We start from the raw sequence: 13,801 nt of genomic DNA on the forward strand, positions 1-13,801 counted from the left end.
ATATGTACATAAAAATTATGAAGAATATGCTCATCTTTTCATACCAAAAAGTTATTTTACAACAACAACACATAGTCACCTTTTTGATGCTAACTTTCATAGATCCAATACTTAAACAATAAAATCTTTATTTTTATAAAAATTTCCAGAAATATAAACTTTATAATATGTATAAATATAACCATCTTTCAAAGGAAAAATCATATCAAAGACTATTAGACATTTATCCACACTTTTGGGTCTTAAACTAGTCGAATCATTGGAGTTTTCTTCATAGATTCAACATGCATGAGCATGAGAAGAAGACCCATATCAACTTTGCCCTCATTAAGTGTATATTTGAAAGAATACTCGAAGATTCAACAAGAAAACATAAGAAAATATAACCTTTTGATGAAACCTTTCTCATATGAACATAAACAAGTGTAGATAAGTAAAGAGATGAAGTTTATACCCTTGAAGAATCACGTTTTTGTTGAAGAAATAGGGCAGAAAATTCGTGACCTATGAAGCACCAAATATCCCTTGTTCAAGCCTTAGATTAACCCTTAAACCTTGCTTATGATAACCCCTTTCTTCCACTAATCTAAACCCTTATTATTCTTATAGTTTAAGTTGATTTTTGTTTGCCTTTTTCTTGATTATTATGGCTGAAAATATGGAGAAGAAAAGGGGAAGGAAGAGTTTCTTGGAGGAGGAGAGGATTAGTGTGTGAAAGGTGGGAGAAATGAGAGTTTCAAGGATGGTTAATGATGAAAGGAAATTTGAAATGAACTTGTGTGTGTGGGTGTGTAAGGGGGCCGGCCTCTAGGGCAATGAAGGGGCTCTTTACACATTTTTTTTTTTATAAAAAAGTTTGTATATATGTAGTATAAGTTTATGTTAAGTGTGGATTTAATTTGTGAGTGTTTGGTTAGTTAAATGTAGATATTTGGTTGTTTTAGTTAGGAATATGTATATGTATGTATATGTCATGTATATTTATGTGCATGGATATATTTTTGTATTATTAGTTGGTTACATAGGTCATTAGTTGTAAATTTGTATTCATTTTTAAGCTTATATGCTTACTTATTAAGTTTCCGACGCTTTTACGCACACAATCCTTCCAAGTATATTTTTAGTTGAAGATTTTTTTTATTATGATCATATTTACCAAATTTAGTTTTATTTTTGATTTGTTGGGCATTCCATAGGAAATTTTGATTGGTATTTCAATTTGTAAGGCTTAGGTTATAATTATCGTATTGATTAATTACCTCTTAAAATTTTTGTTCCGAGGTATTTTTCATTAAGTATATCTCGTTGCATATCTTCAGTTTTGGATTACTAATTTGGGGCATTACCTACTAGCTTCAAGTATAACTATGGCTTGCGGGAACATAGACAACCTAGCTAGCACATATAAAGTATTAAAAAGTACGGTTGTTACAGGAGATACGACAATTTTTAGGCCTCGCTGGCTATTATAGGAGGTTCATTGAGAACTTTTCTAAGATAGCACAACCATTGACCACATTAACTCAGAAAAGCCGAAAGTTTGATCGGGGAGAGAAGCAAGAAAAGGCTTTTCAATTGTTGAAGGAGAAGCTTTATAGTGCCCCTATCTTAGCATTACCTGAGGGGAGTGATGACTTTGTGGTATATTGTGATGCATCCCACCAAGGATTGGGATGTGTATTGATGCAGAAAGGGAAAGTAATAGCATATGCGTCTCGACAATTAAAGGTACACGAGAAGAACTATACTACCCATGATCTAGAGTTGGGAGCAGTTGTCTTTGCTCTCAAAATATGGAGACATTACTTATATGGGACAAAATGTACCATATTCACAGATCACAAGAGCCTTCAGCATATATTCGATCAGAAGGATCTGAACATGAGACAGCGAAGGTGGGTAGAATTACTTAGTGACTATGACTTTGAAATTCGCTATCATCCAGGAAAAGCTAACGTTGTGGCTGATGCCTTAAGTAGAAAAGAGCGAGTGAAGCCGCTCCGAGTTCGCGCCCTAGGTATGACCATTCATACGCCACTCACCTCCCACATCCAAGAGGCTCAGCTCGAAGCCCTAAAAGAGGAAAACCTCAAAGGTGAAGCCTTGAGAGGAATGGAGAAGCAATTTGAAGTTAAATCAGATGGAACCCGTAACTTCTCTGACCGAATGTGGCTACCAAATTTTGGTGACCTAAGAAGGGTAGTTATGGATGAAGCCCATAAATCTAAGTACTCAATACATCCTGGATCTGACAAGATGTACCATGGACTGAAAGACCTATACTGGTGGCCCAACATGAAGGCTGACATAGCCACCTATGTTGGCAAATGTTTGACGTGCTCAAAAGTGAAGGCAGAGTACCAAAAGCCATCAGGTTTGCTACAACAACCAGAAATTCCTCAATGGAAGTGGGAATGCATAGCTATGGACTTTATCACAAAGTTGCCAAAGACTTCTAGTGGGTGTGATATGATATGGGTCATTGTGGATATACTCACAAAATCTGCGCATTTCTTAGCTGTAAAGGAAAATGCTAAAATGGAGAAGTTTGCCAAGTTGTATTTGAAAGAAGTTGTAGCACGACATGGGGTGCCGATCTCGATCATATCAGATAGAGATAGTCGGTTCACCTTTAGATTTTGGAGGTCTCTACAAAGAGCACTAGGTACACGACTCGACATGAGCACTGCATATCACCCCCAAACTGATGGACAGAGTGAACGAACCATTCAAACTTTGGAAGACATGCTACGTGCTTGTGTAATCGATTTTGGTAAGGATTGGGAGAAACACTTGCCATTGTGTGAATTCTCATACAACAATAGCTATCACACTAGCATCAAGGTAGCCCCATTCGAAGCTCTATATGGGAGGAAGTGTCGCTCACCCATTTGTTGGCTAGAAGTAGGAGATAGCCAACTCACTAGTCCGGAGATTATCCACGAGACAAATGAAAAGATTGTGCAGATACAAAACCGCCTAACGGCGGCGTGAGACCGTCAAAAGAGTTATGCGGATGTGAGACGTAAACCGTTGGAAATTCAAGTGGGAGATAGGGTGATGCTAAAGGTATCTCCCTGGAAGGGGGTCATACGATTTGGAAAACGTGGAAAGTTGAACCCAAGGTATATAGGACCTTTCGAAATACTAAAAAGGGTTGGTCCGGTGGCTTATAAGCTTAAACTACCTGAGGAGCTTAGTAATGTCCACGACGTGTTCCATGTATCGAATTTGTAGAAATGCTTATCTGATGAGTCATTAGCAGTACCACTTGAAGAACTACAAATTGATGACAAGATGCAATTTATCGAGGAGCCAGTAGAGATCATGGACCGAAATGTCAAACAGTTGAAACAAAGCCGCATCCCCATTGTCAACGTACGATGGAATTCAAGGCAAGGTCCAGAATTCACTTGGGAACATGAAGACCAAATGAAGAAAAAATACCCTCACTTATTTATAGACACCCAACAACCAACCAATACTAGCTAAATTTCGGGACGAAATTTTCTAATAACCCGGGGAGGATATGACACCCGGCAAAATCAAGGTCCGTTTAACTTAGTTAACCACACACAACCAACTCATAATGAAATGTATATAGTTTAGAAATAAGAACTTTATATATAATTACTATATGTGACCACTTGGTTTATATACGTGATTAATCTTCGAAAAAGTGTATCTAGCTCTTATATTATTTCTCGACCACCTTTGCATGAAACTTTAGATATAAAATATTTAATTAAAGTAATGGAAAATTTTGTTTAATGATTATAATAATAATCATAGGTTATAATAATAATAATACTTATAATAAAAATAATACATCTTTTATACTAACTACTAATTAAATAATCTAACCTACACATAAAATAAATAAATTAATAATAAAGAGTTACACTTCTAGTCCCTCAAGACTCCAGGTTTTTGTACTTAAACCCCTCCCCATAACCCTAATCTTCCTCTATAAATACTCACCCATAACACTAGTTACAAGCTTAATCACTTTTAGACAAACCATCCATATTCCTCTCCCTTTCTCTTGGTCACACATGACCAACACCACTGCCACTTAGGGCAGCCGTGTACCAGCCCTAAAATACCATCAAATCATCTCTAATAATCATCTAATATTATGTAATAATAATCCTTAGTAGTTAGGTTAATCAAAGACTTCAAATCTAAGACTAATAATAAGATCTAGCATGAAAAACTTCATCATTTCCTTCTCTTTGGTTGGCTGATTTCGAACAGCCCTAAACCCCAAAGGAAATCATCATCTAAATCATAATCTATCAATATTACAAGGTAGTAATCATAGCAAAAATGTCTCATCCCTTCTCATGGATGATGGCCGAACTTTTAGGGTTGAAAACCCATATATTTTTCTTCTTTTTTTTCACTCTTAAATCATCTTCAATGATTTGTCTATATATCATGGATGTTTGACCCTTGGGTTTGAACCTTAATCCATTGTTTAAGACAAGAGAAGATTATATATTTAGTTGTTAAATTATTACTAGTATTTAAAATATTTTTCATTGGGATTCATCACCTATAAAATTATTTATTCATTTATTTATTATTCTTCTTGTTAGTTCCATGTTGATTTTATTCCTTTGTTTGTATTATACTTATTCTTTTTGTTTATATATGAATAATTTATTGGATCTAATGATTGGATGACAAAAAGGAAATCTGAAAATAAAGTTAACTTTTGGACATATTAGTATGATTGATTTTGTGTTTATGATGTGGTTGTGTACTAGATCTATACATGTGAAGGATATTCCAACAGATTGTAAGATTTCACATGGGGGATTTCTTACACAAACATGTGATAAACACATAGATCTATCATACTATGTTAATTTGGCATTAACATATTCTTGTGCACTTGATCTACCAGTGTACCGCACATGAGTTAATCAAGAACACAAGTGTTTGTTGATGTAAGATCTTTATTAATCAATCAATCTATAAAAACTTAACCATCTTCTTTATGTTAATACATACAAGTATGTATTGATGTGAAGAATCTTATGATTACTAGCACATACATCTCTACCCTATCTCTTTTGCCCACTTCCTATCAAGGATATCGGTGCATGTACCATCTTATGACTATATGTATATGCTAATAATCATGGATATCATTCAAATAGTTAAACTATACTTTAAACATTTTATATCCGTCAATATGGTCACAAAATGATTATTCTTGAAAGAAAAAATTACTTATTTGAAACTTATGTCCAATCTCTAGATCCACCCAAATAAACTAGTAACTTGCTAAAACATTAATCAAAAATATATAAGTTACACTTATAATTACTATAATAAAAACGTATATATATATATATATGTATATATATGTACATCCATATATATATATCTAAGAATATGTATACACAACTCACTTTTTATACAACAAAGTCATACTTTGGATTTCTAGTAAATCAAATATACAAACAAAGAAAATCAACGAACATTTTGGGTGATGAATATCTAGAAAATAACTTTCTTTTAGTTATATATAATAAAAGAATACAATAACTAAGACAAGTATTATTTCTCTTTGAAATAGGTTCAACATAACACAACTAGCCTACTCACTTCTTTTCTTTCTTCACTTCCACGAGTCACCACAATCAAGGTGAGTCCCCTAGCCCCAATTTGTTAAACCTTTGGGCTGTGATACATGCTCATTTCTTTATGAACACAAGTGTAATAACGGCATACATACTTCATCTAAGTCTTTGTTCATACAAGTCCTTCCTTCATGAAACGTTAATTGAATATAAGCAAACGTGAATATGGTTAGTAGCGCTACTAGGATTGACAACCCCACTTTGTACAAGTGATCATATTTGTAAACTTGGGTACCTTGAACAAGTACCACTCGAGGCAAACTATTACTAGTCAAGTTTCGTTTCATGAGCTTAGATATTTACGTATGCATTTACTTACCCGGCATTGTAATATGACAATGGCTGCTAGATATTGCATTTCGGCAATGATCACTTTTGGTACCTTGTGGTTCATGGTAACTTGTTTTATAAAACTATGGGATTCACCAACATTATTGTTGACTTTGTTTAGTATGTGTCACAGGTGATTAGATGGACTCTATGACTTGTCAATGTGTGCATGCAATGGGGGAAAAGTTGAAGGATCACAAGTCTTGACCGTCGAAAGCTCTATACCTACTATATTTCATGTCTTCAATTCATCTTGTTATTCAATAAGTCTTTTAATAGACAAGTTCTTTATGTTGTTTACTATGAAATTGTGTTGTGATCCCATACACGTCACACCCATTGGACACCATATTTTGGGGGTGTGACATTACCTAACATTTCCCCGTATATTTATACTTATTTATATATTTTACTTAAATTTAGTTTATTTTAGAATTAGAGTTACATTCCCAAAAACCAATCTCAAATATTTTATTACTAATAGGATAGGAAGTTACGTAATATATTGATGCTTATATGTAACTTTATTTAACATCGGTTTATTTTAAAATTGAAATTACAACCCCGAAAAACCAATCTCAAATATTTTATTACGAATAGGAAAGTGGATTAGATTTTAAAATAAACCGGTAATCTACCCACGCGTTATTGGTTAATATAGTTTTTATACGATAAATTTTAATTACAGACAATATATAGTAGTTTTAAAGTATAAAATACATTTATGTCAAATCTTCGAACTTAAGTTTAAAAAAGAAAAAAAAAAGTAGAATTAAGAATAATAACATATAAGAACAATAAGAATAATAAAACATATAAAAACATTGACCAATCCAATAACTATATTAATGCATATAACGACACTCTTATGCAGTGATATAATATGATGTCTTACTTTACATGTTAAATGAATATAGATGTAATGATGATTAAATTATTTTTTACTAAAAAACATTAGTTATAATGAAACATAAGAAAATTATGAAAACCAAATGTTTAATAAAACCGTAAAACTGTGAAACTTGTTTTATTAAACGTAGAACCCGAAAAATTTGGTGTCAAAAAATTAAAGACAAAAACTTCGGTGGGAGACAAAAGTAATAAGATAAAAACTTTAAGGTTTAAAAATGAAAAGACACAAAAAACATGTTAAAAGTTTAGGGTATAAACCGACTATTGATAAAATTGAATAAAAGTGTTATAATTTAATCTTGAAAACTTGTATTACCTATATTGCAAGTTATACTTTTATGCATAAAAAATTCGTAAATTTCACATTGCTTTTTAAAATATACATAATAAACAAAACTTGGCACGATAGTACTTTAACTAATCCCAAATATTTTATTACACGACTAGTGCTCGGGGATTGAGAAAGAAGGTGAAAGTCCCAAGTTTGCAACAATCAAAACAGATTAAACAAAAGATATACGGTAAGAAAGTAAACACGTTTAACTATATGTATATTAATTAAACAGTGAATACATGGTTGGTTTACAAAGAAGAAAATTGAGAAATACTTGTTAAGTTTTTGACACACAAGAACTTAAATGTTCTACAATAAGAAACACACACAAAGTGACAATTGCAGAACTATACCAACAATGGTTGCGGCTAGGTCAAGTGATTCCTTATATAGGTAGAGATGGGAATCACATGACAGCCCAATAGATGTTGACACCTCAAGGTTGTCAACCATTTATTGGTGGATCTCTCAGATCTGCAGGGTTCTCTGTCTTCATCTTGTTTGTTTCCAAATCCGGTATGAGAGAGAAAGACCCAAGTACCGTTTTGGTACATGATCACATGTCTTCAATCTTCTTGATGAACACATGTCTTTAGGACCACTCTTCTTATCTTCATCTTCCCGCCCATATTTGACTTACAAATATAACGGTGAGTCATTGAACTTATCCTTTAACTTGAAGATAATATCGATCGCTGAGAGATCGCTGAAGAAGCTACTCGCTGAGGACTCGCTGAAGAAGAGACTTGCTGAGTCTCGCAGTGAATCCATGACTCAACAGAAAGACGCTTCCAGAGGCGAAAGGCCATGGGGAGATATCATCCGTGATTATGGATCTCCAATCGGAAGACCGTATCCAAGCTCTGCACTCTTCGAACATGTAATGAAATTAACATTTTTTTTATCAACATAATGATATGAGTTTTTTTTTTTAAGTTCCGATAGCTAAAAATTTTTCAAGTTACTTCTTTAACTTTTAAACATATGTCATAAATAAATAAGAGAGATTAGTTCATATTTTCTCAATTTGTCAATATGTGTATTTAATAAAGCCTCTGTCTATTTATATTTTTCTAATCAAAGAAAATGAAATTGAAAAATGCGAGTGACACCAAATCTTGTAAAAAAAAACTCATCTAGGGACTTACTCCAAAACTTCAAACTAAATGGATCAAATTTACAAGTTATTATAAGTTTAGGGAACTAAATTACTAAGGCCTCTCCTTATAAGAGTCCTTGATGGGAGTCCTAGGCACCAAGGACGGAGGACATTATTGGCACGTAGAGTCCTTGTGGTGCGTCTTCAAGGGAGAGTCTTGGTGAGGACTCTCAAGGACAGAGGAAAGTGGGGTAGGAGGAGAGAGGAGCTTTGTGAGTGAGGAGCAAAGTGGGGTAGGGTGTGGTGAAGAAGTCCTTAAGAAGTTTCCTGAGTACACCGTACACCTTCTCTTATAAGGAGAGGCCTAAACTATCATTGTGTTTATTTATCGAAGCGCGTAACCCGACCAGGGAAAAAGTAGTAACCCGACCACCCACTATTAGCGGCGACGTCATCGCAAATAGTGGACCCCCAATCTGTCAGTCAACGGCTGTAACTGGCCGAATCACGTGGGTATGGAGCCCACTATTAGCGGCGACGTCGCCGCAAATAGTGGGTCCCCCCACTACAGATCGTCGATATAAACAAGGCAGCCCTCTTCTTCTTCTTCTTCTTCTTCGTCTTCTCCATTTTACTCCTCCGTAAAAACTTTTAATTTCTCCAAGAAATCCATTCTTCTCCATTAGTATAACTCACAAATCCGACCATCTATCCCCTCATCATCATTATCAACGTTCTTTTTTACACCACCTACGTTTTCCGGCCTCCCGGAGTCCATTTTCAGGCGTATTTTTAGCGGCGACATTTTTCCGGCGATTATATTTTCCGGCGTACCAGTTTTGCGGGGAACCTATTTTCCACCATTGATATACGGGAAAACAGATTTGAAACTTTTCCGGTTTACTCCGGCGATATTGTTTTCCGGCGACTAATATTTTTGCCGGCCAGCCATCCGTTATTTGTTCTACTCTTTTTTCCGGTAAACCATTTTTTAGACGAGGTAACACTCATTTACCTTTTAATATATAATAATGTTATCAAATATTTATTTCTTATAGAAATTATTAGTTATAGAATTGTTATATATTTTTGTTAGAAAATATATGTTGAAAAAAAAAGTTAGAAAAAATATGTGTTAGAAAATGTGTTATAAAATATTAGTTATATAAATGTTATAGTTTAATGTTATATAAAATATATGTTAGGAACAAGTGTTAGTAAATATATGTTAGAAAGTATTAGTTATAGAAATGTTATAGTTTTATAGTTAGGAAAGATTACTTATGTCATTATAGTTAGAAATGATATGATTTTTAGAAATTCATAAATATTTAAGAAAACATTTGTAGTTATAATTATTGTTTATTATAGTTCAAAGTATGATTCTTAGTTAGAAAACACTTTTTAGTATGATTGTAATTGTTAATATAGTTGTTATTAGGTTAGTATTAATGTTATAAACGAATGTTTGAAAAAAAGTTGCAAAAAAGTGGTCATTTTAGGTATAATAATTTTGGAAAACAATTTTGTGTCCAAAATATGTTAATTTAGGTCGCACCTTTTTTATGACTTTTATGTTTGTTTATGTTATTTTATAAATTGGGACGGCTGATGTAGGTTAAAATGGCTGCACTTCACGGCGAAGATGGTGGCAACGACCCTCCAAATTGGGGGTGGAATCCCGAATGGGGTTGTAGTCGTACGGGTGGTAAGTATATATTAATGTACGTTGCATATAAATATATGGTACATATGTATATATATATATATATATTTGTTATTTTATTTTGTTTTGCAGGTATTAGCACAGGGAGAGATGCTGCTGCTAACAACGATCTGGAGCGCGAGTTTCAGAATTCGGGACGCCGAATCTCGCTTATGTTAAATAACGATCTCAGTAGGTGGCAGGCAATGGGGAACCACGCCAAGTGGTACAAGAGCTATTTGGGGACCTATGTCGCTACCGTCCCACATAATTACGAGTCGTGGGAGCAGGTGCCCCAGCCCATCAAGGATGGACTTACTGACTGGCATATGGTATAAAACTATCTTTTTTTACTATTTAAATACGTCATTTAAATAATATGGTGTATGCTAACTATTACTTGGTACTATTGCAGAGACGGTTCTACTTAGAACCATATCTAGGTCACCCAGAAAATCACCCGTTACGAGAGGCCGTGACCAGGATGATTCGTCAGGATGCCCTGAAGATCTACAGGGATAAAAAAGCAAAATTCAAGAAGAATTGGTTCACTGACAGGGGTGGGTCACAGAGGCTGGCAGAACTGGAGGGTCAACCTCCGTATGGGATGCCTCCACAGGTGTGGAGTTATCTACTTGGTTACTGGACCAGCGAGCCCCGGATGATTGCTGCCCAAAGAAACACGACAAACAGGCAGCAACAAAATAATTTTGTCAGTACTCACGGTCGGCAGTCATACGCTCAGCGTGAATGGCGTTACGCTGTAAGTTATACGTAATTATTTATATCCACGTATGTAAACATATATCTATATAGACATACAAATACAAATATATAACTTTGATTAATGTATATACAGGAAGATAATGACGGGCGGCGTGAGGAGCCGCCCGAGTTTTATTTGCGGGCCCACACGAGACGAGATGGGATGGTGCATGACGCAGTTAGGCCCATTTATGTAAGATCTTGCACAAATCCGGAAAAAAGATATTTTTTTGGTTTATTTATATTAAGTATAAATAAATTTTATTTGTTAATAACTTAATTTTCATGTGATACAGGATCGGCTTCTTGAAACCCACCAAAGACTTTCCCAAGTGCCCAATACCCCGCTCACGCAGACATATGTGGACGCTTTAGGAACCCGATCGGGACATACTCGTGTGGTTGGGCGTGTGGTTAGGGGAACACGTGGACTGAATGTCCCCCTCCCAGATGATATAGAGCAACCCTTCCCAGCCCAGCAGTCACCATCCTTTAACGTCAATGATATGTTCGCCCAGGGTAGCCCTTGGAGCCAGCCATCATTCCAAGAAGGGCCTAGCACGTCATCATCCCATGCTGGGCCTAGCACGTCACGGGCCCCCACACAGCGTTTGGGTAGTGATTGTGATAGTGATAGTGATGATGAAAGTGATTAGTTTTCTGAGTTTTTTTATTGTTTTTATTCATCGTTTAACTGAAATGTGATTTCCTTTTAGAATCTTGATTTGCGTGATATAATCATTTGTATTTTTTATGTTTTAATACATTTGATGATAAAAAAATAATTGGAATCAACTTTAGAAAAGTATTATAAAATCAATGTATGTACAACAGAAAAGTATGAAAAATTATTGATTGAAACTTGTTTTGGAACAACAACAACTTAAATACATAAAAAATATATACAATAAAAAAAGTATACATACAAACAACCTATATAAAACATTGAACGAATTTAATCATTTATTACAATAGGAGGGCCTGGTGGTAGTCTTGGCATGTTTGCGCACAACCAATTTTGATACGCATCTTCTTGATTTGCGTACGTTAATGCTAGTCGACGTGCAGGATCGGTTGCGTGAAATTCCCATTCCGGATTCTTGTAGGCCATTGGGTAGTCCCCTGCTAATTTCACTGCAACAAAATGGGTTTCGTCGTTTATCAGAGCAATACTTATCGGTTGTTTGAATAACAGCTGATCTAAGCCGTGATGCATCGGAAATACTATGTAGGGGTCACGTAGGCTAACGCAGTTGACTATTATACCCAGTTTATTGGCCAGGAGGATATGGAACCACACTTTACTCATCCAATGATCTCTGGGCCGGCTTCTTCCATAATAAGAGGTTCGCAGCGCCGACAACATTCGGTTGCCCTCTGTTTGCCCAAACATTTGCATGTACCGATCGAGGTCAGATTCAAACTCCGCGAGCATCTGCGTACGAACCCACTCTGCACCCATCTCCTCATCTAGCCCCAAAGCTACAGCGGTAGCTCGAAATCCACAGTTACCGTCTCCTTTGACATTTTGTGCGCCTACAACGTATGGCCTTAAGTACGATGGTATCTCACCTAGTACCCAATCGTAATTTTTGGAAAGACTGGCGTTATACGGTTCCGCAACATACCCAACCCAACTGGCCGATGACTGTGCCTCTGACTCCAGATCTGAAACCTGTGCCTGCCTTGATTCATATATGGGTGCATTTCAAGATTTTGTAGGTGGTGGCCCGAAGATGTCATCTACTAAATTGGAATATGGTTGGTCATAGTTGACCCAATGGTCTTGGGACATATCGCCGAATCCATATAATTTTTGTGTCACATATGGTGTATCCCCGACCCCGTAAGATTGGGACGGGTCCCCAAAAGTATATATATCATCAAGACCTGGATACGGGTGCAGGTTTCCGAAAATGTCAGGATTATCTTTGACCCATTCTGATTCAGGGTGGGATTGATCGTCAAACAATCCTCGGTTCTCGGGATAACGACAGGACTGGGACGGCTCGTACGTACTGTGTCTGGCGGGCTGCGCAGGTGGGGGTTTGTTCAAATCTGGCACCTTGTATTCCCTCGGTCAACTGGACTTGGATTTTCGTAGCCCAGGTGGGTTGGTGTTGAGATCCGGCACCTGGACCATTAGTAAGAATCAATTTCCTTAACTGAGGTAGTTATATGTACTGTATTTATTGAATAAGACAAATATTTAATTAGATGTATTATGTATACCTTTGGCGGCTTTTGTTTCGAGCCGACTGGTCTTCCGCGTGTGGTCTTTTGAACAAGAGGGTCATTCACTTGTGTCTTACCAGGCTTAAACATGTCTTTAATTTTTAACAACCAATGCTTCTTTTGGGCCTTGGGTTGCTGTTCCAAGAAATTCGTAAGACCATCAACGACTTTATGGACATCGTCTTCTTCGTCTTTGTCTTCTACGCATGTCCACGGTATTAAGTCAAGCTTTTTCCAAAACGGGTCTATGACATGAGGCTGTATACGAGTCCCTGCATTTTTTTGATATAAATAATTGTACGAAATTATGTGCTTTTGATGAAAAAATACAAGTAATAAATCGTACTAACCGCGCTGCATGTACTCGGCAATCTTGCAGGCACATGGTAGCCTGCAACTGGACTGAACCTTGCACCCACATTTGTTAACATGTCTTTTAAGGACTTTGTCTAAGCGTACAATTTCATCAGCCATGATGTCCAAAGCTTTAAGTGAAACCTTTCCCAGCAGGTCCTTCATACAGTTGTAATTATGTTTCCCCTTCCGGGTCCCGTTGCTATACCCCAGTTGGCCCCTTATTTCTGCATCTTGACTGATCAGGACAGAATCAACACATTGGAGGATTCTAGTAAATGTGCATTTCCCCCTCAATTCTTCCTTCAGTAAATGGTGCTCGGCCTCCACTCTATTTGTGGTGTGGTTTTGGTAGTTGAGGTGTTCATCGACCCAACAGGACACAAACTGCTTTCGGTATGGGGACAACCAAT

The 13,801-nt window shown here is 36.2% G+C and overlaps 1 protein-coding gene across 1 annotated transcript; it reads right to left on the reverse strand.

Annotated features, from left to right (window-relative positions):
• Positions 1-11,754: 11,754 nt before the first annotated feature.
• LOC122604186 lies at positions 11,755-12,542 on the reverse strand. The gene is made up of 2 exons (XM_043777083.1): positions 12,428-12,542; positions 11,755-12,335 (listed from the first exon to the last, which is right to left on the reverse strand). The coding sequence occupies exons 1-2, from the start codon at positions 12,540-12,542 to the stop codon at positions 11,755-11,757; spliced, it is 696 nt and encodes a 231-aa protein (XP_043633018.1).
• Positions 12,543-13,801: the final 1,259 nt, after the last annotated feature.

Source organism: Erigeron canadensis, chromosome 6 (assembly GCF_010389155.1).
Source record: "Erigeron canadensis isolate Cc75 chromosome 6, C_canadensis_v1, whole genome shotgun sequence".
NCBI classification, from domain to species: domain Eukaryota; kingdom Viridiplantae; phylum Streptophyta; class Magnoliopsida; order Asterales; family Asteraceae; genus Erigeron; species Erigeron canadensis.